Source organism: Salvelinus sp. IW2-2015, linkage group LG37 (assembly GCF_002910315.2).
Source record: "Salvelinus sp. IW2-2015 linkage group LG37, ASM291031v2, whole genome shotgun sequence".
Lineage (NCBI taxonomy): Eukaryota > Metazoa > Chordata > Actinopteri > Salmoniformes > Salmonidae > Salvelinus > Salvelinus sp. IW2-2015.
This window is the reverse complement of record NC_036876.1, coordinates 10,745,583-10,771,491: the sequence shown is the minus strand read 5'-3', so window position 1 is coordinate 10,771,491 and position 25,909 is coordinate 10,745,583. Positions and strand designations below refer to the sequence as shown.

The 25,909-nt window shown below is 42.2% G+C and overlaps 3 protein-coding genes and 2 non-coding genes across 8 annotated transcripts in view; 4 read left to right on the top strand and 1 right to left on the bottom strand.

Moving 5' to 3' along the window:
* Window positions 1-5,454, bottom strand: LOC111960446 (tripartite motif-containing protein 16-like). Of its 3 annotated transcripts, none has more exons than XM_070437954.1 (6): window positions 4,624-5,454; window positions 2,316-2,411; window positions 1,776-2,009; window positions 1,321-1,531; window positions 1,230-1,289; window positions 1-1,130 (listed from the first exon to the last, which is right to left on the bottom strand). In XM_070437954.1, the coding sequence occupies exons 1-6, from the start codon at window positions 5,212-5,214 to the stop codon at window positions 601-603; spliced, it is 1,722 nt and encodes a 573-aa protein (XP_070294055.1). In that variant the 5' UTR covers window positions 5,215-5,454; the 3' UTR covers window positions 1-600. The 3 variants fall into 3 exon arrangements, with proteins under 3 accessions (XP_070294055.1, XP_023838213.1, XP_023838215.1); XM_023982445.2 differs by having other exon boundaries at window positions 1,372-1,531; window positions 1,719-2,009; window positions 4,624-5,453; XM_023982447.2 differs by having other exon boundaries at window positions 1,372-1,531; window positions 4,624-5,453.
* A 35-nt stretch (window positions 5,455-5,489) lies between these two features.
* LOC111960439 (HAUS augmin-like complex subunit 6) lies at window positions 5,490-14,805 on the top strand. 2 transcript variants are annotated; one of them, XM_070437946.1, is made up of 16 exons: window positions 5,490-5,936; window positions 6,141-6,236; window positions 6,325-6,403; window positions 6,528-6,660; window positions 7,149-7,293; window positions 7,716-7,778; window positions 7,922-7,979; window positions 8,095-8,268; window positions 8,539-8,738; window positions 8,864-8,993; window positions 12,058-12,160; window positions 12,259-12,319; window positions 12,611-12,746; window positions 13,124-13,213; window positions 13,552-13,684; window positions 13,799-14,805. In XM_070437946.1, exons 1-16 carry the CDS (start codon window positions 5,809-5,811, stop codon window positions 14,563-14,565), a joined length of 2,496 nt encoding a protein of 831 aa, XP_070294047.1. In that variant the 5' UTR covers window positions 5,490-5,808; the 3' UTR covers window positions 14,566-14,805. The 2 variants fall into 2 exon arrangements, with proteins under 2 accessions (XP_070294047.1, XP_023838201.1); XM_023982433.2 differs by having other exon boundaries at window positions 13,124-13,222.
* On the top strand, window positions 12,397-12,527 carry LOC111960472 (small Cajal body-specific RNA 8). The gene has a single exon (XR_002876852.1). It is a non-coding gene; the product is annotated as a small Cajal body-specific RNA 8 (non-coding RNA).
* LOC111960473 (small Cajal body-specific RNA 8) lies at window positions 13,304-13,434 on the top strand. The gene has a single exon (XR_002876853.1). It is a non-coding gene; the product is annotated as a small Cajal body-specific RNA 8 (non-coding RNA).
* Window positions 14,806-21,545: 6,740 nt separating the features above from the next.
* The window catches only part of LOC111960187 (DENN domain-containing protein 4C), a 77,096-nt gene continuing 72,732 nt past the window's right edge, over window positions 21,546-25,909 (top strand). Inside the window, 1 exon segment of the mRNA XM_070437944.1 lies at window positions 21,546-21,821. The gene's annotated coding sequence lies outside the window, so the exon portion shown is untranslated.

The window sequence follows — 25,909 nt, the reverse complement described above, 5'->3', positions numbered from 1 at the left end:
TTCAACAAATACGCTGTTTATTTATCAGTTTGCATTTGGTTCAGCATTGTCAATATTGAGTGAACACTGTAAATATAGGCTCAGTTGATTGAAAGATAATTGATACAATATGGACCTGCAGGGGACCTGTAACATGATGTATTTGAGAGTTCTAGGACAAAAAGAAATACGATATGCAGAAAAAAAACAATGTGTAAACAGTAGCCTACATAAAAATTGCCAACATCTCTGACATAGAATACGTAACACACAGCCAGGACAAGTTGAGAGATCATTCTGAAAACAATGTATTTCCTGCCCTTCTACATGCTGCCTTCAGAGGTAAAATCTCACCAGAGATATGGATTGTCTGGCTAGCGAAAACATTAGATTAACTTTATTCCTAAGCGAGAACATTACATTCACTTTATTCCTAAGCGAGAACATTACATTAGATATACTTTATGCCTAAGATTTGGGGGAAAATAACCTCAAATTCTATCTAGACTAGAGAGCTCAATCTGTGAAAGTCATTCCTCAGATTCATAGAAGGAAATGTTTATCTCTGATAAACAATTCGGAGTAGTAGGGGATGGTAAAGCATCACTCTGAAAGGGGCCTCTACTCTAGCTCACATAGCTCAGCAGTGGTCTTAAAACAATGAAGCCAAAACCCAGGATAGAGGGGCTGAGTGAATTTAGTCTGGACTCTGTGCAGGAGGGTCATTTTGTCCGAAACACTGTAGAAGGACAGAGTGCCCGCCTGGTGATCAAGATACAATCCTACTCTGGAGGACTGAGGGCGTGCCACTTCAGTCTTGACATTATTATGTCGGAAAAAGTAACCATTACTACAGCACTCTAAACTCCAGGACTTGTCATTGTGTCCGAATTGACAATCGTCCGCAGGCCCTGATCGGCTGATGTCTTTATATGAGGCGCCTGCATAAATCTTCCACCCACTCCACTCCACCTCCCAGTAACAGCGCCCAGACAGACCTTCCCTGCACAGCACCTGACACAACTGAGTGAATCTGTCTGGACCGCTGGGGTAGGAGTAGCCTTTGCGCTTCAGTTTCACCTTTCTGTTTAGCTCAGACAGAAAGAGTTGTCTGTGTAATGTGTGTGCGTCCAGGGTGAGCCGACAGGAATCTGAGGGAAGAGAAATTAAGTAATACAAAATATGATATGAGTGTGGGTGAGCATCATTGGAGATACGACTGTTAGCAAACTCAGGATAAAGCAACTCACATTGTAAGAAGTCGGCTCTGGTCTTGGGTTCGGGAGGGTGTAGAACATCTACTAGATTCACTGAAACACACAATCACACACAGTAAAAGACGAACTGAAATCCCACCAAAGTATGCAGATGAAACTCTCATTTCTAACCTACCTCTGGTGGAAATTCTGCACCATTCTCTCTTCAAGATGCCCTCTAGTTTCTCTCTCAGGTTAGACACAGCCTCACTCACATCCTCAAAGTACGGAAGAGGACGGACAGCGATGGTGGGTAAATCTGAAAATACACTGGGACTGGCGAGAGACTGATAACTCTGCAGAGCGAGAGAGAGCACATAGCCACGAGAAAATGATTAAACAGTCAATCTATGCGTGAACTAATAAATTCCTCAAATTAATCACTTTGCTTTTCTACGAGAGGGATGAGTTTAAGTCGGCTAGCTAGAGAAATAACATTCTACTTACTACTTTAGATAGCTACAAAGGCTTTGGGAAACCCACCCCAGAATAATGAGTTCCTTTTGCAATAACAGACGGATGGTCCTTCAGTGTAGCTACCTCCAGGAAATGGATGTGATCCTCTGTGTGTGCGAGCTTCTCCAGCTCAACCCCTCTCATCTTCAGCTCAGCGATCTCCTGCTCCAAACGCTCCATGAGGTCTTCAGCTTGACTCACAGCTGTATACTCCTGGGCTACGATCAGCTCCTTCATCTCAGAGCGCCTTCGCTCAACGGAGTCAATAAATTCTATGAAGATCCTCTCACTTTCCTCTACTGCTGCCTGTGCAGAGCGCTGTTATCAGATCCGACAAAGACAAGAGAACGGTTCATGTTTAAAAAAAATCTACTCTCTCTAACTTGGAGCCCTATGGGATTGGAGTGGCCTCTAACTGGCTGACTGGTTAAAAAGCAGTGAAATGGGTTGTGATTCCAGGTTATCTTTGTTGCAATTATACTGTGCATCTTAGAAGATTGCTATATCATACCAATGTGGTTCCTGAGATAGCAAACACTTCTCCAGGCAGTGTGGGATCTGATAATCTGTGCAACTATACTGCGACAGAAACAACACGGTTAATCTACTCAGATCAATACTCACACTGAGAGACTCCACAGCCTTTTGCACTTCCTTCAACTCCTTCTCCCTCTCCTGGACTCTCTGCTTGACCTTCTGCTGACTCAGCCCTATCTGCTTCTGTGGACAAAAACAAACGTTATTTATTTGACATTTTGCAGGATGAACTCTCTTGAGATGCACCATCTCATTTTCAAGAGTGTCCAAATGAAAAACAAATCTAACAAACAATACTTAGAAACAAGAATAATATGGAAATGATTGTCTAACAATAATAAAATAATAATTCAAAACGTACATTAACAGCAAAAAAATCTAAATGTAGTTGTACAACTACTAATAGCCCTACAACTAATAAAAACTACTGCTACAACTACTATACAACTAATGAAACTAAGGATAATATATACATACATATTTACTAATATATCTCCACATGGTGATGTTTCTAATATTTGACATTTTATAAAAGGGCTTTCTTAAATTCATTGTGTGAATTTAATGCCCTGATTTCTATAGGTACAGTCAATTATTCCAGTCAGTTGGGACTTTACATCGAAAAGATCTTACTCCAACCTCATGATGTACCCTTGGAATGTGTAATTGCTGCTGAGTCTTGTATAGTTAGGTGTTCCTTTATATATACACACAGGGAAATCTAAGTTGATACATTTAAAAATAAATTGGTACCAATGCAGTGGTCTTCTAGTTGGGAATGGCCATGTACTCTTATAATCTCCACCCGGCACAGCCAGAAGAGGACTGGCCACCCCTCAGAGCCTGGTTCCTCTCTAGGTTTCTTCCTAGGTTCCTGCCTTTCTAGGGAGTTTTTCCTAGCCACCGTACGTCTATATCTGCATTGCTTGCTGTTTGGGGTTTTAGGCTGGGTTTCTGTATAGCACTTTGTAACATCTGCTGATGTAAAAAGGTCTTTATAAATACATTTGATTGAAATAAATTTGATTGTTAAGAGTTTACACTTCCTCTTCCAATTATAATGTGGGAAAGTGAAAATATTGAAACTATCGACCAAATTATTTTAAAGTGTTGAATAGTTCTCGTTGTCATTATTATTCACCTGATGACAAGACGTGTAAAAAAAATGTTTTTACTAACATATGGTGGGGGTTCCTGGGTCACCGATTTGCCCGGGAGGGGGTTCCTCTGCAAGAAAAGGTTGAAGACCCCTGCTCTATTCATCAGGTGAAAATATTTTGCAGATACAAGCAACTCTCCAAGATAAAATTAACACTTTACAAAAAATGGTTTCTAGCAAATAATTTGGTTTTAAATCAAAGTACAAGTTTGGCTTTCTATACAGATCTTAGAGTATCCATTAGAAAGACCTTAGTTACCCAACTGCTGCTTCCTATCCTAGACTATGGTGACATCATCTACCAAAACACAACCAAGACCTACCTTCATGTAATTCATAACAAGATTTCCTAATTAATTATTGGATGCCATTATAAGACACATCATTGCACAATGTTTGAATCACTAAATTAACTGTCACTCCCAGTTAGAAGACAACTGCATTGGTACCAATTTATTTTTCAATGTATCAACTTAGATTTCCCTGTATATATTAGGAACACCTAACTATACAGCCTATTAGCTAGAAAGGTAACTCCAAACACATTTTCGCTTAGACGTGTGTTGGCAAAAATGTATGTCCATGTCAAGAAAGCTTACCAGCAGCACTTGTCGCACTGGTAGCCTATTCGCGGTTGCTTTTTCAAAGCCTGTGTCAGATACTCCAGTGAGTGTAATTGACTCCAGTGAGTGTAATTTGCTCAATATTAGGATTTGAGAATATATATTTTTTTAAATAGATATTTTCACTGACCCAATGCAGTACCTAGGACCCCCGGTTGAATACTTGGCATGGAACCAGTTTAGTGATCTTTTAGTGAAACCAATGTTTTTAAGTTTTCCTAGGAACATTGAATGAATGATTAACTAAATCAAATAAAGATGCCACCATTTAGTATGCCTTGGTCAGATGAAGAATTTGTATATCGTAGTAAGTTTCAGTAATATTCTAGTAGTAGTAGAATGGTTGGGTCTAAAGCCAGATTGAAAAGGGTAATATTTTATTTATCTAGGTACTGATATATTTTGGAATGTAATAATTTCTCACAGGTTTTTGCTATTGAACAGATTACTATAGGTCTATAGTTGTTTGGGGCTAAAGAGTTTCCACCTTAATGAAGAGGGGTCTTTACTGAGCTACATGGTATTGATGTGATGTGACAATGCAAATATGTCTCATATGCCCATCTAAATGTGATTTTTATCAAAATAAATGTAATATTTGCTTGATTCTCACCTGTTTCTCCATCTTTTCAGCTGTGATTGAGACTGTATCATGGCCTTTATGTTCATCCATGGTACACAGATAACAGATACACTGCTGATCGGTCCGGCAGAAAATCTCCAGCAGTTTGTCATGATGAGAGCAGATATTGTCCTGCAATTGTGAGGTGGCTTTGATCAGCTTGTGCTTCATCAATGGAGCTATATTATAATGAGGCTGGAGATGAGTCTCGCAGTAAGAGGCTAGACACACCAGACATGATTTGAGAGCTTTCTGCTTTCTTCCATTGCAGAAATCACATTCCACATCTCCAGGTCCAGCAAAGCAAATAGCAGGAGGAGTAGGCTGGAGTCCTATCTTCTTCATGTTCCCAACCACCATGGCTAGCAGGCTATTCTTCATCAGAGCAGGCCTAGGCGAGAAAGTCTGTCTGCACTGGGGACAGTTGTAGACGCCCTTTGGATCATCCTTATCCCAGCAGTCCTCAATACAATTGCTACAGTAACTGTGTCCACAGTTGATAGTGACCGGCTCCTTCAGTAAATCCAGACAGATAGAGCAGCAGAACTGGTCCTGGTCCAGGAGAACTCCCTGCTCAGCCATTTTAGTTATCACTCACAAAGACCAATAACTGTATAGACAAAGACACACCCCGGCAGAAATAAATGAATCTAGGTAGACGTAAAATGTATCTCTCAGTCCAGCAGTTGAACTAGTCTAATTGGAATTCAATAATTCAATTTTTACCAGTCGTGATTTCAATATAAGACATCACAATTCAAATGTAATTGTTGATAACCGACTAGCAGCGAGAGATCGATCCGAGATCGGCAGGGGGACATAATTATGCGCGACACAGGAAGTATGCACACCAACATCCGGCTGATCTAATTATTTTCTTTCTTAAAATATTTGGCGGTTTGAGGAAGACATTCTTAAAAATTGGCATGCGTAATGTCGAGTAACTACATATTTATGGTGTTCATTTATTTTTTATGTCGTTAACTATATTTGTATCCTTTGTTGAATTTAGACGACGGTAAGGCGCATTACTAACTAGCCATGTTTGCTTTCTGTTTCTGCCCAACTCGCTAACTAATGTTAACGTGTTAGCCTTCCTCGTATCTGTAACGTTTTCAGTCTTTTGCTAACTAGCAGCTAGTTTTTAGATCTAAACGTTTGCAGCTCGCTGGAAGTATGTCGAACATTCAGAGAACGAATGGCAAATATCTGTGGTGGTCGCTTTTGGGTCTTGGATTTCAACCTGAAGTCGCAGCATCATCAGGGGCCAGCAAAGCCAATGTCAAACACATCATTCTTGGCCCGTACGTGTTGATTGTCGTGGTAACAGCTAACGTTAACAGTTAAAGTTGACAGTATCAACATCAGTAGTGCAACCCTGTTTCAATCCAGGGAGACAAACTGGCAATGGCATGCCAATTAAAATAAACTAATAGACAGAGACAGACGGACTCTATTCTCAGGTCAGTCAAAAGCCTGTTTTGACACCAGTTTCTTTCTCTCAACAGAAATATGTTTGACAAACCAAACAAGGATGCGTTCTACATAGTTACCCATTTCCTGTTAGAGAAACTCAACCCCACCCGCTTCCACGATACATACAGGTATGGTGATTGTCCCATTCCCAGCTTGTTTTTCTTCACACTTTTGTAATGTTCTGCAATCATGTAATATGCTGGGTCTTGTATGCAGGCATTGCTGGCCGGTGTTGGACCACAAAGCAGATGCTGAATTCCGTAAGGTGACCTGTGCTTGGCTGCGAGATCTGATGGTAAGGATTTGGCATTCATTTCAGATGTACAGGATTTTACATACTTGTTGTAGCAGATGTATACTGTCTGTAAGTATGGCTGTTAATCAGGTCTAAAGCATTTGAACTTGATCTGTGCTTTCAGGATGAGCAGGGCAGCACAATTCCCAAAGTGGTGGCGTCACTGTTCCTCTCGCCTGGTGGTCCCAAGTTCGTCAACCTGATGCTCCATCTGGCCAATCATGTTGAGTTTCAGGAGATGCAGACATTTTCTACAGGTAGGAAGGCCAGAGAGGGGAAGGCGATGTGTGAAGGTTGACTCCGCCCAAAATCTGTACACGTAAATAGGACCACGAAGTGACGAATATTTGTATGGAGGTCAATGAGTGTGGAATTTGTTAACTTTTTAATGTTAATTTGCTACGTGAAATTAATAGAAGTTTCGTAATGAGATTTTTAAGAATGCACTGATAAGTGGATCCACATGGYATTTCAGCAACTTTGAAAAAAATTACTGTCGGAGTTGTGCCTGTTGTTCCACACGTATCTGCCCTCTCTCATTGGCTAGAATGCTACCACCTGATCTCGCCTGCCTTCCATCTTTGAGGACATGTGTTCCCATTGTTAGAGCAGTAACTCTACTATCTTGTCAAATAGATAATCTTTGTGAAGGCTAAGGTTTGGGATAAAAGGCATACTCCATCGATTTTCTTCTGCCTGGGAATTGCAAGCGTCTGTCTAGTTGTTTTTCAATGTGTGTTATTAGATGGCACGTGGGTCCCAGAGGCGGCGGCAGCCCCTGCCTCTTCTGTGCAAATGGCACAGAAGCGGTTTCAGCTGGTCAAGACCAGATTCCTGAGGGGAGCTGTAGAGCAGGACCGGATCCTGCAGGAGTACGAGAGGCAGGCCCAGTAAGTCACAGGCAACTGTACAAACCACAAGCATTGGATATGTTTCAGATAGTTATTTTCTGGATATTTACAATGCCTAGAAAAGTGTCACATTTTTGTTGACAATTTCAGTTGGATAAAAAAAAAAGATCCTTTCATTGTGATTCTGACTAATTAGCACAGGTGCAAATGATGAGCAGGCAATCAAGCCTTACTATAAAACATGGTCACAGGTTGAGTTTGTATGCTCTGAATGTCTTGCTTTTGTCAGTCAACTGGGCTGTGTATTCAAAGGCAGCTAATTATTTTCTGCCCAATCGGATTAGCTCTGAAACAAAGCTGATGCGAAAAGATCAGAATTGGGCTGCCTGTGTAAACACAGCACTGTTGGTTCTTTTTTAATGTGCCTAGTTTTGCCCTTCTACGTCTGTGTCCTCTTGTAGATCTCAAGTGAAGTCTCTGAGGGATTTGAGGGCTGAAGATGCAAAGTATGATGATTTGCTCAAGTATGTATGAGATATTCCATCTATCCTTCAATWATTTTTTGTTGTAGTTGCTCTGTTTTCAGTTAACTTTTGGCATAAAACTCTATGCTCAAAGTGCCAATAAACAATGGCAGCTGGTTAAAATCTTTATTTCCCCCGCACAGGCGTCACAAGAAAGAAGCTGACAAGGAGGAAACTCCTCAAGCTGAGAAGATTCAAAAGGTTTTCCCTTAATTTCATAACTGTCTAGTTTGTAAAACATCACTGGAAACTGACATTGATTACATTTCTATCTGTAATGTTCTGACCCTTACACCTCTGAATGAACAAACCCCAGGTGCGCTCCCTGTGGTCATCCATCGACGGAGTGCTGTCCRCCCTGGAGGAGGAGCGGCGYGTGGTGGAGTGTGTGATCAGAGGAGATGTGAACCAGTACACCCTGGATGGGACGGGCCTGGCCCTCAAAATCCCCCGGGTTCTGCTGGATCGGCTAGAGCAGTTATCCCACCTGGTGAGAAGCACAAAAAATGATATCGTTGCCTTTTTAGGTTAGTGGGTGACAGTGCATTTAGAACTTGATCCATATTTCAGTGCAATGTTTCCCGAATCTCTCCTCGTACTCCGATGTTCTAGAACTAGCACAACTGATTTAAATGAACGAGTAGTGATTAGTTGACCAATTGAATCTGGTATGCTAGTGCTGGAAATTCATCAAATAAGTGGAACTTGAAGGCGGTACTGTTCTAGTCTGCGTGTTTCTCACTAAGCTGTGTGTTGTCAGTCGAGTGTGGGCAGTGTGTACGAGGCAGGCCAGCTGAACCTCCTCAGCATGCTGGAGCTGCTCCACCAGGCCCTAGGCCTCCTGGTGGAAGAGAGGGTCAAGATGGCAGGACATACCCCCATTGCTCAGCTCCACCCCCTGCTCCTGCAAGAGAGAAACCTGCAGATGTCACGTGCCCTGGAGGACCTCCGACTYATGAGGTGCGTTACAGCGATTATTTTTACTTTTATTTTTTAAACCCATCTTGAACTGTAGTAATAAAGCTATTTTAAATGGTGTTGCTCCTTTCTCCTTGGTATCACTGCATCCCACTGTCTTTGTCCAGGAAGAGGATTTCAAAGGAGGAAATTCCCGAGGTAAAGAGCGTCATCAGGAAGTTGGAGATGGAGTGGGACCAGAAGTGGGCAGACTGTCTGAAACGCACGCCGCTGACCTCGTTTCTCAACGAGGATCCTGTAAGTGCCTCTTAGGGTTTGTGACCTGGATGTATTAAATGGAGGCTCTGTCCAGATATAACCAGTAGCCCTTACCCCCTGCAGGCTAGTGCTATTCTACTACGACAACTGTGATCTTTAACTTTACTGACTTTATTGTCCCCATGGAGACGTTTTGTTGCAATGTGATGTACATGAAATACAAAACAAATTGACAATACAAATTTCATAAGTTACATACTAATAAAAAGAGACTAGGCTGCTGGCATTATTGGGTCTATAGGAACATTAGCCCGGGCTATTTATGAGGGATATCACACTTGGCACTAATTGTCTAGTTGTGTTTTTCCTGCCGGGTGGTGCCCTATACCTGCGCCCAGAGTTGAGTAGTTCAAAGTCCGGGTACAGGGGGTGGCTTGGGTCTAAAATGATTTTGTGAGCCTTGCGGAGGCCCCTGACCTTAAAGATCTCATCCAGGCCTGTCTGTTTGACTCCATGTACCTTAATTGCTGTGGTGATAATCCTTCTCTGCATATTTCTCTGGCTGACAGTGGCATTGCCAAACCAACAAACAATACAAAAAGTAAAAACTCTCAATAAAAGATTTGTGCAACAGTCAGTCTAGTACAGTCAACCTTAAAATATCCCAGCTTTTTGAGAAAGTACAGTCTGACAATTTTTGTAGCTCAGGTCTGTACATTAACTCCGCTGTAGCTTATTGTCCAAGAGGACACCCAGATATTTGTATTCCTCTACAGTCTCTATGTTCTGACCTCCGATAGATGTTGCAGAGGTAGGTGTTGTGCATAGACTTCAGGAAGCATACATCTCTTTGGTCTTGTTTTTGAGGACCGAGTGTGATCCCTCACTCCACTCTACGAAGTCATTTAGGACCATGGTGTTTCTCATCATGCAACAGGCTGATCAAGGCAGTGTCACCGGTGAACTTAACGAGTTGTCTGTCAGGATGGGCACTAGTACAACTATTGGTGTATAGGAGTGGGGTCAAAACGCATCCCCGAGGAGAGCCTGTGTTGGTGGCGTGTGTGTTTGACCCGCTGTGGCTCAGGAAGTCCAACAGCCCCCCCCCCATCTAAGGAGAAGTCTCTGGTTGATTGTGTTGAAGGCAGGAAAGAAAGTCAGCAAACAGAACCCTGACATGTGATTTGGCACCATGTTGACGAGATTAAAAATGGCATCATCAACTCCTCTGCTGGGCTGATAGGCAAACTGAAATGGTTCGAGGAGCTTCTGGGTGCAGCTTAGAATGACTATTCACAATTTTCTCAAAGCATTTGAATACTAAGGATGTCGAGGCCACAGGACAGTAGTCATTCAACACAGCGGGATTAAACGTTTCTCCGCAATACTGGCACATGTTGCTGGTTGAGCGAGGTTTGGAAAATGTCTGTAAAAACACCAGCCAGATGTTCAGCGCAGTGCTTTAACACGTCCACTTATTTTGTCTGGGCTTTTGTGTGCGTTACATCCCCTGAACAACTTCAAAACATCTGCCTGTTTAACAACCCTCTCAAACATTTTATAATGACGCTTCCATTTGTTTTACCTCCGACACGAGGTCGTCGGATTCAAATCTTGAGAAGAGTACGTTCAGTTCATTGGCCATGTTCTGGCCCTCATGTCTCCCAAGGTCAGCATTGGTTTTCCCCTTGCTGATGTAGGGGGCACAAGCCATGGCTTTAATCCCTTGCTCGGCCACCCTTGAGTTTTCCGAGGAGAGGGTCTTCTCCACCCCTTTGCTTGAATGCCTCCTTGTCCACCAGTATCTCTTTTGATCTCACGTTGTACATCTTAAAGCCTGTCTATTACCCTCATAAACTGCCTTCTTCCTATTAAGTAGTGTTTTTTTTTTTTTTGATACCCACGGCTTATTGTTCGGCAAGCTTTTACAGGTTTCAGTAGGCACAACTGATTCAACACTGAAGTTTACATAGTCTGAAACAACATCTGTGTGTTCATTAAGATCAGAGCTGCTGTCCTCCAATACCTCCCAATCAAAACAAAACACCCTTGGAGACAAGTGATACTGTTGTCTTTTCAGATCTGGACAATTTTAACTAGGTTTCCCCCTCTCCAGGGTTGGCCGGAGGTAGACAACATTGTGGTCTGATGTCCCCAGGGGAAGTCTGGTGGTGGCAGAGAAAGCATTTAGTATTGTCCCACAGCACAAATCAAGAGTCTTATTTTTCCTAGTGTGACATTTCACATACTGGTGGTATGTGCGCAGGACCTTGCGCAAAGTACAGTTGTTAAAATCCCCTAAATTGTGGGTGCGTCGGGGGAGATGGATTCCGTTTTCTGTGACGACAGATTATAAATGATTTCTGATGCTTTTGCTGTATTAGCTTTTGGTTGTAAGTACACAACGGTCACAAACAATTGGGGGAACTCACGGGGCAGATGGTAGAGTCGTAGTGACACGGAAAACAGTTCAATGTYGGGGGTACAGAGATCTTACCAGGATTAATTTACACCACTGGTCCCTGACAAGCAGGCAGACACTCCGCCGTGAGGTTTCCATGTGACGGTCAGATCACGGTCCGCTCTGACCAGTGTGAAGCTGGCCAGCTCTACTTCCCTGTTCGGGACTCTGTCATGCAGCCAAGTCTCCAGTAAACACCAGCAAACAGGCCTTCCGGTATTCGTGTTGGAAGTGCAGATTCGCTGACACCTCATCTGCTTTCCCCTCAGTGACTGGGCATTGATCAGCAAGGTTGTGGGTAAAAAATGTTAGTCTTTCTGATAACCCTGTGTTTTCCACTCGCAGACAATCAGGGATTAGATGGGCCATTGGGATATCCATTGCGTTTGAGTTGCGTTGTAGTAGGAACTCTCTGCTGTATTAGATTTTGCTGCCACCAGCGTTTTCATAATTTAGTCTGTTAGTAGCGATCAACAAGATCAGTCCAACACACCACCACTGTAAAGCCATTGTTGACAGATGGTTTACTAGCAAAGTGAACAAATTAAAAACATTTGTTAACACAAGAATGCCACACCAAACGTCACACACACTGCGGGATGCAACAGAGCCGCGCCCCCTCTAATCTCTCTCTCCCTTCAGGCCCTTGACTTTCTGTGCCCCATGGCTCCTCTGTCCTTTGAGCCAGCCACAGAAGCCAGCTTTAAATCCAGCGTTTTCTCCCTGTATCCGGCGACGCTACCCAGTGAGTAGAGGGAAACAAAATATTTCCATTTCTAATTTGCTTTATTGTTTAACTGCATATTTTAACAATCGTTACCTTGTTTTTTCTTTTTAACTTAGAATTTTCTGAGGAGAAGCTTGCGGAGACTGACTCCATTCCAATGGATTCTGCCCTCAAATGGTATATTAATACTCGGCCTGCCTTGTTTTCATTGCTAATGGGCAACTAGTAGTCTGATTCCTCTATTGTGTTGTTGATGGGAGGCAGATACCTGGGCAGTTCTGAGCTGTGCTCTGTCTGTCACTAGCCCTCCCTATAGCATACCTGCTCTCTGATGACCGGGGCGAGTTGAGTGAAATCGCAACGGACAGATACGGAGCAGACAACAATTATCCTGTCTTGTTCTTTTTTAAATTTTTTACCATGAACTTCATTTGATCCACAGTCTTTATAACGTCTCTTTTTGAACAGCCTTTGCCCTCCAGCCGTTGAGAGGGTTGCATCTCTTCTTCCTAGTGTGGTCTCTTCCCCACTGACTCCCCTCCATGCACTTTGTGAAACTCCTCTGGCTATCCTTGTCAAAGCTCCATCACCAAGCCCCCTGCCGGTATGTGATGTGCACCAAGTGTCCTATTCCATGTTCAGTTCAGACCAGTGGATGCTGCTGAGTGGAGGATGGCTCATAATAATGGCCCAGAACAGCAAATGGAATGGCATCAAACACCTGGTTAAGGTGTTTGATGTATTTATCATTCCACTGGTTCAGCTCCAGTTATTACCACGAGCCCGTTTTCCCCAATTAAGATGCCACCAACCTCCTGTAGTTTAAAAAAACATGTATTTTTATTTTTAAAGGTTCATTCTTTTAGCCGATTCTGTATTTTAAAACTGCTTTTCATTTTTAAAGGCTTTTGGCCTATGTTACTCCTGCACACCAATGTCCTTAATTCATGTTTAATCACCTGTGACAATCTTTCCTTATAGGCCAGTGTAAGGAAGACTCCTTGTGCATCTCCAAAGATGTCTGCGGTGAAGAAAAAGGCTCAGATCCTGGACTCTGAGTTTGACAACTTGGCAAGTCAGGTACAGTTTCCATACATTTCCTCACTCGAACCACAATGCAGAATGAGGGCTGACCCTTCTAGTCATTATTTTGGTAGTTGTTGGGAGGCAGATACCTGGGCAGTTCTGAGCTGTGCTCTGTCCGTCACTAGCCCTCCCTATAGCATACCTGTTCTCTGATGACCGGGGCGAGTTGAGTGAAATCGCAACGGACAGATACGGAGCAGACAACCGTTATCTGCATAGACATGACTGATTTGAGTCACCGAAGAAGGTAGTCTATGTACCATGCTGCTTAACATGCCTGGAGTATATTTTCAATTGCCTTACTAAGCGTGTGTATGTATTAGTTTGCAGAGGCTGTGACCACCAGCTCTGGTAACGGAAGTTTACAAGGACTTGCGCTGGGTGATTTACTGTGCACTCTTGGCACAGACCCTTTCTCCACCAGGAAGCAGATTCCACGCACCCCAGAGAGTTTGAGTGCGTATTGGACCTTATTTGATTATGTACTTTGAAAGGCAGAATGCTCTTTTACCAGTTTTGCTTTTTGTTGGGCAGAGGAGTAATGTTTAAAAAAGTTATTTTTTTAATCAGTTCTGGATGTGAAGAGTTCCTGGCGAAGGGCGGTGGAGGAAGGAGAGGCTCAGAAGGCCCGTCTGTCTGGTAAGTTTGACGGCGACGGCAGCCTCCGGCACCTCACGGCCCTCTGCGAGGTACAGGAGACCTCCCTCAGTCCCGACGTGCACTCCCTGAGCACGGGCCTGGATCCCACCAACTCCACCGACGGTTGCAGTACTGCAGCCCCCGAGCAGGCATCGCTCATGTCCACCCTGCCCTGGGACTCCTCCAACACGGAGGCTCTCCATAGCCTGAGCAGTAGCGACGTGATCCAGTTCAGAATCGACCAAGAGGCGATCCCAGAGCAGTTCAGTATAGATCAGGAGACTCTCCCCGAGCTGTCGGGCAACAACGGCAGCTTCCTGAGCTCCAGTGACACATCCAACGCAGAGGAGGAAGACCTGCTCCTCCCCCACCTCCCCTCCCTCCTTCCAATAGAGACTGAGCCGGCCCTGCTGGTCTCACGCAGGCGTCTAGACAAGATCCAGCAGACCTTCAGAGAGGCCTCCTTCATGGACCGACACCAGGGGGCACAAGAAATGTCTCCCCCACAGCATGACGAGAGGAGCCTGGATGCCAGAGACTGGCTGATGGCAACGTCACTGGAGACTGCAGCCACAGTTGACGTGACGGACAAAGTATTTTCTCTGGATCTGGACACTCTAGAGAGCCCTTCTCCACCAAGAAAAGAGCAGTTTAGCCTCTTGCAACTCTTAACATTCTCCCCTATAGAAGACCTGTAGTGCCTCCAGAACATTTTTTTTTTTATATATCATCTTTTTTTAAGTTGGGGCTATTATAGACTACCTGAACTATCTTCTAGTTTCTCACTTTTTCCCAATTAAGTCTAACCAACTTCACTGCACATGCAATTCAAATATTTGTACGTATGTGTGCCATAGTTGTTCCAATCCTATTTTTCTAAGAAACTAACATGAATTGTAAAATATTGTTAATAAATGGTCTAGATACTTACATTTCAATCTGTTTAATCATTATTTTTCTGTGTGCATTTCCTGGGCCTGTGAAGGCCTTTTTTACAATTGCATTATGTTTTTATTTTCTTGTTAGGTGTAAACTATAACATTTTCTGATGGTCATTGGACTTTTCAATTGATGAAATGTCTACTTTATTTTTTAAAAGTATTGCTTAAATGCAGTAGACAGTCTTAGGCTATAGAAGACAGCCAAACTGTTGGTAGCTTTGAGATTTCACTAAATAAATACAGTAGCACTCCTAAAACTTTTGACCAGTAGTGTATAATGACTGCTGTAGTATGTAAGGTTAATAGAACACCTACTCAATAAATATAAAATAAAAACCCTTGAATGTTTTCTGTATTGTAGAATAATAGTGAAGACATCAAAACTATGGGATAATGTAGTAACCAAAAAAGTGTTAAATCAAAATATTTTATTTGAGAATTCAAATATCCACTCTTTTCCTTGACAGCTTTGCACACTCCTGGCATTCTCTTAACCTGAAATGTTTTTCCAACAGTCTTGAAGGAGTTCCCAGAACATGCTTAGCACTTATTGGACCGCTGAGTGAAGGAAAAGCAGCCGACTCATCCCAAACCATCTCAATTTGGTTGAGGTTGGGGTATTGTGGAGGCCAGGTCATCTGATGCAGCGCTCCATCACTCTCCTTGGTCAAATAGCCCTTATACAGCCTTGAGGTGTGTTGGGTCATTGTCCTGTTGAAAAACACATGATAGTCCCAGTAAGCCAAAACCAGATGGGATGGCATATTGCTGCTGTAGCCATGCTGCTTAATTGTGCCTTGAATTCTAAATAAATCATTGTCACCAGCAAAGCACCATAACACCACCATGTTTTACGGTGGGAAATACACATCCGGAGATCATCCGTTCACCCACACGACATCTCACAAGGACATGGCGGTTGGAACCAAAAATCTCAAATTTGGACTCATCAGACCAAAGGACACATTTCCACTGGTCTAATGTCCATTGCTCGTGTTTCTTGGCCCAAGCAAATCTCTTTTCCTTATTGATGTCATTTAGTAGTGGTTTCTTTCCAGCAATTTGACTGATCCATGCAGTCTCCTCTGAACAGTTGATGTTGAGATGCGTCTGTTACTTGAACTCTGAAGCATTTATTTTGGCTACAATTTCTGAGGCTGATAACTAATGAACTCATCCTCTGCAGCAGAGGTAACTCTGGGTCTTCCGTTCCTGTGGCGGTCCTCATGAGAGCCAGTTTCATCATAGCGCTTGATGGTTTTTGCAACTGCACTTGAAGAAACTTTTGAAGTTCTTGACATTTTAAGGATTAACTGACCATGTCTTAAAGTAATGATGGACTGTCATTTCTCTTTGCTTATTTGAGCTGTTCTTGCCATAATATGGAGTTGGTCTATTACCAAATAGGGCTATCTTCTKKATWCCCCCCCCCCCCCCAATATCTTGTCACAACACAACTGATTGGCTCAAACGCATTAAGAAGGAAAGAAATTCCACAAATCAACTTTTAACAAGGCACACCTGTTAATTGAACCGCATTCCAGGTGAGTACCTCATGAAGCTGATTGAGAGAATGCCAAGAGTGTGCAAAGCTGTCAAGGCAAATTATGGCAACTTTGAAGAATCTAAAATATCAAACATAATTAGATTTAACACTTTTTTTGGTTACATGATTCCATATGTGTTATTTCATAGTTGTGGTGTCTTCACTATTATTATACAATGTAGAAAGTAGTAAAATAAAGAAAAACCGTTGAATGAGTAGGTGTATCCAAAGTTTTGACTGGTACTGTATATGTTGCATCTGTAGCCTACTACTAGTTTATAAAGATAATGCACAACATTTCAGATAGAGGGCATAAGAGGCCCGTGGAATCTGTGGCCTACTACCAGTGCAAAAAAGATCATGCACTACATTACAGATAGGGGGCATAAGAGGCCCATGGAAAAGGAGGAACGTTCTCGTCATCTGAACGCCATTACTGTTCTCCGAGCAGCAGGATATTATGCTTGCAGCACGATGGTGCTTTCCCGAAGTTTAGCAAAGACATCTTTTGAAATTTTACAAACATACTGGTATGTTGAAGGCTATTGTGTAGGCGATCTTCAAAGAAATACACGTAATAAAATGCATATGCTATTGGAACTATTCTGAGTCTGCAAAACTTAAATGGGTCTCTTGTGCTGGGCAACGGGTTAAATACAGAGTTCGTGACTCCTTACTCCACCCACTCCATTCACTGCAGTCAGTGATGTAAAGTACTTAAATAAAAATACTTTAAAGTACTACTTATGTAGTTTTGGGGGGTATCTGTACTTTACTATTTATATTTTTTGACTACTTTTACGTCACTACATTCCTAAAGAAAATAATGTACATTTTACTCCATACATTTTCCCTGACACCGAAAAGTACTCGTTACATTTTGAATGCTTAGCAGGACAGGAAAATTGTCCAATTCACACACTTATCATTAGAACATCCATGGTCATCCTACTGCCTCTGATCTGGCGGACTCACTAAACAGACATGCTTCGTTTGTAAATTATGTCTGAGCGTTGGGGTGTGCCACTGGCTATCCGTACATTAAAATAGGAAGAAAATAGTGCCGTCTGGTTTGCTTAATTAATATAAGGAATTTTAAATTATTTATACTTTTACTTTTGATACTTAAGTATATGTTAGCAATTACATTTACTTTTGATACTTAAGTATATTTAAAACCAAATATTTTTTGACTTTTACTCCAGTAGTATTTTACTTGAGTAATTTTCTATTAAGGTATTTTTAATTTTACTCAAGTATGACAATTAGGTACTTTTTCCACCACTGACTGCAATGCAATACACGGTATATGGGATACTTATTGGCTTGTAGGGAGAATTTTTCTACAGGTCTCAGCTAAAGTGGAATGGGAAAAAATCAGTAGGGTCTTTACTAACCAAATATGGTTAGTTTGGGGGGGGGAGTTGTGTCGAACATACCCAGCAGCACTTCGTTCAGACTGCAATTTTGAGAGAATGTTATTGAGATCAAGACATTTGCAGGTAGCATTTCCTTCATGAAAGATTCTATAATGTCACACATATCACTGTTTTGCCAGTGTTGAAGCAATGGTTGTGTAGTCTGCCCTGTTTTCACTGCATCCAACTGTGAAATGACTTGCATACCGCCCCAACAGATCCACAGATGATGCGATCTCTATTGCACTCCACACTGCCCTTTCCCACCTGGACAAAAGGAATGCCTATGTGAGAATGCTATTCATTGACTACAGCTCAGCGTTCAACACCATAGTGGCCTCAAAGCTCATTGCTATGCTAAGGACCCTGGGACTAAACACCTCCCTCTGCAACGGGCCGCCCCCAGGTGGTAAGGGTAGGTAACAACACGTCCGCCATGCTGATCCTCACGGGGGCCCCTCAGGGGTGCGTTCTCAGTCCCCTCCTGTAGTCCCTGTTCACTCACGACTTCATGGCCAGGCACGACTCCAACACCATCATTAAGTTTGCAGATGACACAACAGTGGTAGGCCTGTTCACCGACAATGATGGGAGGAGGTCAGAGACCTAGCTGTGTGGTGCCAGGGTACTAACTTCTCCCTCAACGTGATCAAGACAAAGGAGATGATTGTGGACAACAGGAAAAGGAGGTCTGAGCACGCCACCATTCTCGTCGACGGGGATGTAGTGGAGTAGGTTGAGAGCTTCAAGTTCCTTGGTGTCCACATCACCAACAAACTATCATGGTCCAAACACACCAAGACAGTCGTGAAGAGGGCACGACAAAGCCTATTCCACCTCAGGAGACTGAAAAAGATTTGGCATGGGTCCACAGATCCTCAAAAGGTTCTACAGCTGCACCATCGAGAGCATACTGACTGGTTGCATCACTGCCTGGTATGGCAACTGCTTGGGCTCTGACCACAAGGCACTACAGAGGGTAGTGTGTACTGCCCAGTACATCACTGGGGCCAAGCTTCCTGCCGTCCTGGACCTCTATAACAGGCGGTGTCAGAGGAAGGCCCTAAAAATTGTCAAAGACTACAGCCACCCAAGTCATAGACTGTTCTCTCTGCTACCGCATGGCAAGCGGTCTAGGTCCAAAAGTCTTCTTAACAGCTTCTACCCCAAGCCATAAGACTCCTGAACAGCTAACCAAATGGCTACCCAGACTATTTGCATTGCCCCCCCCCCCCCCGCTTTACATTGCTGCTACTCTCTGTTTATTATCTATGCATAGTCACTTTAACTCTACCTACATGTACATATTACCTCAACTAACCGGTGCCCCCGCACATTGACCCTGTATATAGCCTCGCTACTGTTATTTAACTGCTGCTCTTTAATTTTTTGATTTATTTAAAAAAAATTAAAAATGTACTTATCTATTTTTTACTTAACACTTATTATTCTTACAACTTCATTGTTGGTTAAGGACTTGTAAGTAAGCATTTCACTGTAAGGTCTACAGCTGTTGCATTTGGTGCATGTGACCATTTTTTAAATATAATTTTATTTGACTTCTGAGTTGCTGATTTTGACTCATCAAATCAACTCAAATCAAATTGTATTGGTCACATACATGTGTTCAGCAGATGTTATTGCGGGTGTAGCGAAATGCTTATGCTTCTGTTCCGACAGTGCAGTAATATCTAACAAGTAACATCTAAAAATTTCACAACAAATACCTAATACACAGAAATCTGAGTAAAGGAATGGAATTAAGAATATATAAATATATGGATGAGCAATGTCAGAGCGGCATAAACTAAGATACAGTAGAATAGTATAGAATGCAGTATATACATATGAGATGAGTAATGCAAGATATGTAAACATTATTAAAGTGACATTATTATTACTCATACTGTTTGCTTTATGGAATCTTTTGTGACAGTCTTGAAAGCGGATGTTTTCTTCAGAAATGTCAAAACAGGAAAGACCTTACCCTCAAAGTGGTTCGGGAAATAGTTGGAATATCATCAATATCTGAATCTGACTCACAGGTCTGTACTTGCTCAAGATCAGATATTCTGTGAAGGCCCTCATTACATAATTCATAAAAATGGATAACTCCTGCTGTGTCCTCAATGTTTGTAGATTTTATAGAGATAATATATATAGAGATTATTTTAAATTTAAGAGAGTCAAATATAAGATAGGCCCAGTAGTCTTTTTTTGGCATTTTTCCCTGAATGACAGATTACTGAGCTCAATCTGTAGGTCAACCTCTCATTGCCAACTGCTGGAAGATCAATAAAATAAGATGGGGATACAGGGTTTCGAATTACAGTGGTGACTTTTGACCTTACACAAGAAACATAAAGTGCAAGAATATCTGGAGTGCGGGTGTCACACCCTGACCTTAGAGATCCTTTTTATGTCTCTTTTTGGATTGGTCATGGTGTGATTTGGGGTGGGCATTCTATGTTTTGTGTTTCTATGATTTTCTATTTTTATGTTTTGGCCGGGTATGGTTCTCAATTAGGGACAGCTGTCTATCGTTGTCTCTGATTGGGAACCATACTTAGGTAGTCTTTTTTCCCACCTGTCTTTGTGGGAAGTTGACTTTGTTTTGGGCACTTTGCCATTGAGCTTCACGGTTTGTTTTTGTAGTGTTTATTGTTTTGTTTGGTGTCATTTTGGATTAAATAAAGAAAATGCACGCTCACCACGCTGCACCTTGGTCCGCTCCTTTTAACGGCCGGGACAGCGGGTCCAAATTGTTTGTCTACTGAGTATTACTGCGCATTTACTGAATGTGTGTGGTGCTTCTCCCTTGGTAATAATTAGCTTGAAAAGAATGTCAAGCGTGCCTTTAATGTTTGGAAGTCAAATGCTAAACAATTAAGTTTCTAATAAGACCCAGGCCAAGTAATAATCTTCTCACGAACTACAATTTGGAGAGATGGGCTATGATCCATGAATCAGTCCAAAACCTGTTTCCAAGAGGCAAACCTTTGGATTGATTGCGACCAACGTGGGTTTAAGACAATTGTTGGAAGGCTATGCATAATTGGGGTGATATAAACCTATAGCAACATCATTTTACTAGGATACTACCTCGAAAATATTTTATTTGTCAGGCCAAGCAATTGACCTGATGCAACTTTTGGCACATGTCAAGGCTGGCCTTGACACAGTCCCCCTCCAAAACTAACCATATTTGGTTAGTAGAGACCTCACTAAGTATTTCCCACTCCACTTTAACTGAGACAGGTAGAAACTTTTTCTCTCTACAAGCCAATATGTATCTCATGTACAGTTTATTACAGTGTATTGCATTGGAAGCTATAGAGGGGGCGGAGTGAAAAGCCAGCAGCAGGCCATGGGACACAGTCCACCTCCAAAACTAACCATATTTGATTAGTGGAGACCCTACTGAGTATTTCCCACCCCACTTTAGCTGAGACAGGTAGAAAAGTTCTCTCTACAGCCCAGTAGTCTCAACATACCAGTGTCAACATTGTATTTTTTCATTATTGCTCTTAATGTTTTTAAAACCATATGTTTTATTTGTTTTCATTAATTACTTATGGCATTTTCTTGTTGGCACAATAAAAGTGGCCACTGATTAAAATGCATTATCATTTGTATGAGTTATCCACATTGCAAAGTTTTGAAATGCAGGCTTTTATTTTGAAGGTTTCAACATTACCATACAAATGACGTCATTGTTTGTGCTGCTGCCAGAATACTGGTTTGAGCGCCACTCATTATTCTCTGGGCGGTTCCATTCTGTCTCAAGCAGCGGTCTAAACAAACCAAGACTAGCTCACCAAAGTAGCTGACAAAATCGAACATGGCGCCTGCTTGCACCGACAGCTATCAATAAAAGAGTGTCGCGAACAAGTGGGAAACAAAGTTTTCAGATATTATCGAAGTGCACCCACTTTGTGCCTTCAGTGGTGGATTTGGTAATGTAAAACACGAACGGAATAGCTCGAGCGGGTGAAAGCTGCAAGTTGCCTACATGATAACATTGTCTCTTATAGTGTTGTAAAGAGCTGGTAAGTATTGCAGTCTGCCTCTTTTGGTTGGGGAACAAATCACGTTTTTTTGGTTGGTTTAGGGGCTTTAAGTTCATCAATACAAGTGGATGAAATGTTACTTTGTCATGACGCAGTTTAACGATATACAATTTTTAGACATTTCAAATTTCAAGTACTTTGCGTGAATATATTGCAAGAGCGGTGGTGGCATAGTAGTTTTTACTGCGCAACAGAAAGACAGGCAGCGTAATTGTATTTCCCTGCGCAAACTACCACATTTTGAGTCTCTTATTGAGAGTGAAATGTTTTGTTTTCAGACGCTGTCATGAGTGATCGGAAGTTGAAGTACTTCTAAGCCGTAGGCAAAGATGCAACAGTTGGAACATAATTCTTCCCCCGACCCCTGTAGTCTAGACCCTCATATACGGTGACGGATCGGTTCTCCTGTACTCTTATCAAACGTTGCAGGTGCTTGGGTGTGACAACACTCTCGATAGACAATTTATTGTCAGGCAAAACCAGCGTTTTTCTTTTGAAATATCTATTGAAATACATATTGCTTTCTCAACATGAAATTATTTCTCTCAAAGATCAAGTCTAACAATCAGACTGACTTGTCACCAACCTAGGGTATTTCCTTGTTATTTTCTGCTAATAATGCTATATTCTCCACTGGAAATATGACTGGGAAAATAATATGTATTTTTTTATGCCGTAATGGAACTAAAAAACAAACATGCAGAGCATTTGTAGTAGCCTAGTAATTCCAGAACAATCCTCTACTACATTATTCAAAGTGTGGACCTCAGTTTAAGCTACAAGCCTTAGTGTGTTTACTAGACCTATATCCCCAATGACCTTTGTGACTGACTGTGCAATGTCTGCATTGTGTGACCCTGACTCCTTGCAGAGGACATGTGGTGTTGCCACAGTTATAAACCTGCCTATTTCTATATTCTCTAATTGAAATCAGATTTTAAACCTAACCTCAGGTTAACCTTAACCACACTGCTAACCTTGTGCCTAATTGAATGTCTGTCTGAAGCTCTGTATAGGTTCCTGTCTATGTGCACTGTCTGTCACTGAGTGCAAGTCAAAGTGCTCACATATCTGTGGCTCAGCACTTGACTGATTGCCAGCAAGCAACTGAGGCGCTGCACTGACAATATGAATCAGTGTCATTCCTTACTTCCCACCTCCATGCGTCCTTCCAAGTGTGTGTTTGCCATGGCATCTCTGCCAGTCTGTGGCATCGGTCCCAGCAGGGCAAAAAGGATGGTATTTCACCACTGGTACTGTTGCCACATTTCGGTTTCCATTAGGGTAGCAAATATCAATGCAGTTAGTGACACAGTATTCCCTCACGCTTGTGAGGGAGGAACATGATCTGACTTGTCTCAGAGCATGGGAAACAACGCACTATACGACAATGATTCAATCTATTCAGATTTGTAGCTTGCACATCTTTTCAGCCCAACCCCTGGAATGCCCTGAAATGCTGCTTTTGTAGCAAGCGTCACCCTTGTACTAACTACATGGCTGTTGTGAGAAGATGTGAGGGTGTTGGAGTACATTTTTCCCAATTTCAGTGTTCTAAACTGGGTCATGTGCCCCAGGTGGGTGTTTGTCTTTGGCTGCTTTTACACAAGCAGTCCAATTCAGATTTTTTTTTGCCCAATTATGGGCAAAAGATCTGATTGGTCAAAAGATCAATAACTGTGCAAAATATCAGAATTGTGCTGCTTGTGTAAACATAGCCAGTGTCTTTGTACATGTGTTTATTTAACTTCTACTTGTGTGCCACAACTAGGTGCCAGGTCTGTGACGGGAAATGAGGAAGTAAGGGAACCGTAACGGACAGGGCTCAACGGTTACCGGGCACCACTACTAGGCATTGTGGGTAGAAGAAAAGTAATAGTTAATTGGTACTGCAGCTACTTAAGTAGGGTTTCTCATGTGAAAGAGAAATATGATACCATTTATATGCGTCACACAGTTTAGGTCCATAGTGTGAACAGGGGCAGAGTGCATTTTGCCATCTGATATGTGGAAATAGAGATCGTGGCTCGTTATGTGTGAAGCAGATGAGAAGTACAGTATGAATGACTTCAGTCTCATAATTGACTTATAGCAAGAGTTCATATGAGGGTATTTAGTTTTTAAAACAAGACGTGTGCACATCACACACAGTCAGGAAGTAGTTTATAAATGGAGATAGTTCTCCAACTTTGCTAAAGCATGATTGAAAGAATCAGGTGACTTGTTCATTTCCTTTATGACTCGCATGTCTCTGTACTGTAGTCTTTGTCCTCAACTTTCAATGGATCTGGGACCATTTTGTCTTTTTGCTGTAGTTAGCGAGGGCAGTGAATTTTTCCACCTCCCTGTGGAAAGAATGCTTTTTGTCTGGCTGCCCGTCACACTCGAGGAAGGAGGCAGTGAGTCTTGTGACATTTCAGCTGAGCTTTCCTTCACCCCTCAGCTACCTCTGTTTTGATTCCAAGGACCTGTACTTTATCTGTCAAGGACCACCACAAGCATTGTAATGGCACCAGAGCCATTATATAATAAATATTGCAATCAAGCTTTTTCCAAGTCTATTTTAGCCTTTCTCTCTTCTCTCTCCTTTTCTATCTCATTTCCTCAGTCTCACACTCTCTCCTGCTGATAGTCATCATAAGTCAGACAGATGGCCAAGATGTTTTTTCTTTCTCTGTCTCTTTCTCTCTCTACCTCCCTTGTCTATCTGCTGATAGTCATATGTCAGGCAGATGGTCAATAGGACTAGCCTTGAATTTATTCTGTAGCTCCACAGCCAACACACAGCTCTCGCAGGCAGTAGATGACGTCACACCCCACAGCGCAAATCCTTTATCAGACTTGTATGTAAAGCATGTCTGCTGTTGGTTATGTTGGCGGTATGTGTTTGACATTACGTGAAAATTAAACAAAAACGTGGCAGTACTATATTTCACAGTGCCAGACTCTCAGTTGTAAACAAAGCTGTCTTAGAATGTCACACAGAGCAAGAACCTAGTTTGGGTGCGGTTGTGAGGCAGGTTGGACGTACTGCCAAATTCTCTAAAATGACAGAGGCGGCTTATGGTAGAGAGATGAACATTAAATTCTCTGGCAACAGCTCTGGTGGACATTTCTGCAGTCAGCATGCCTATTGCACGTTCCCTCAACAATTGAGACATCTGTGGCATTGTGTTGTGACAAAACAAGGTGCACGTGTGTAATGATCATGCTGTTTAATCCGTTTCTTGATATGCCACACCTGTCAGGTGGATGGATCATCTTGGCAAAGGATAACTGCTCACTAACAGGGATGTAAACCAAATTTGTGCAGAACATTTGAGAGAAATACGCTTTTTGTCCGTATGGAACATTTCTGAGATCTTTTATTTCAGCTCATGAAACATGGGGACAACAATTTCCATGTTGCGTTTATATTTTTGTTCAGTATAATTTGGTCTCCTGAGAAATTAAGCTAATTGATTGCACGCAAATTGACAATTTTAATGTATAGGATTCCAATAATATTCTATTTGATCGTCAAACATATCTGTTAACCCAACGATAAAGTCTTGTTTCTATTTTAGTTTTATTTCTCTAGCGCTGTTGACGGTAGGTGCACCTGATTCAGCTGCCCTGCGTGCCGGGTAGGCAAAGTTTTCTGATTTTGAACCATTTCATGTGTCTGAAGGTACAAACTCTGCTTTCCCGTCAGGCCCGGAGAGCAAATCAAGTGCACTATAGGCCTACCGCTGGTCAATCGGATGGCTCAGGTTACCGTGTCTGCAGTATCGTAGTAGGCGTAAAAGAAAGGTACAGCAAAGTTGATACTGTGAGATTTCTAAACTTTTAAAACAATAACTAGAAAGGCTGTCAACAAATACAACAAAGAGCTGCTGGTTTTATGAGTAAGTTCATGTTTAATTTCTTACACAATCTCAACACTTATATATATAAGCCATAAAATGCACATTCTTCCTACTTCCACTCGCGCTACAACCAGCACTGCAGCTGTAATGAATGACTACAACCAGCACTGCAGCTGTAATGAATGACTACAACCAGCACTGCAGCTGTAATGAATGACT

What these genes read in the sequence shown, in the direction of transcription:
- LOC111960446 (XM_023982445.2), bottom strand. Translation starts at nt 5,214, where the DNA reads ATGGCTGAGCAGGGAGTTCTCCTGGACCAGGACCAGTTCTGCTGCTCT. An exon ending in AAGGAACTCATTATTCTGGG is followed by an intron (nt 1,532 to 1,718) that starts GTGGGTTTCCCA and finishes CTCGCTCTGCAG; the next exon opens with AGTTATCAGTCTCTCGCCAG. An exon ending in CAGAGCCGACTTCTTACAAT is followed by an intron (nt 1,131 to 1,229) that starts GTGAGTTGCTTT and finishes CTCTTCCCTCAG; the next exon opens with ATTCCTGTCGGCTCACCCTG.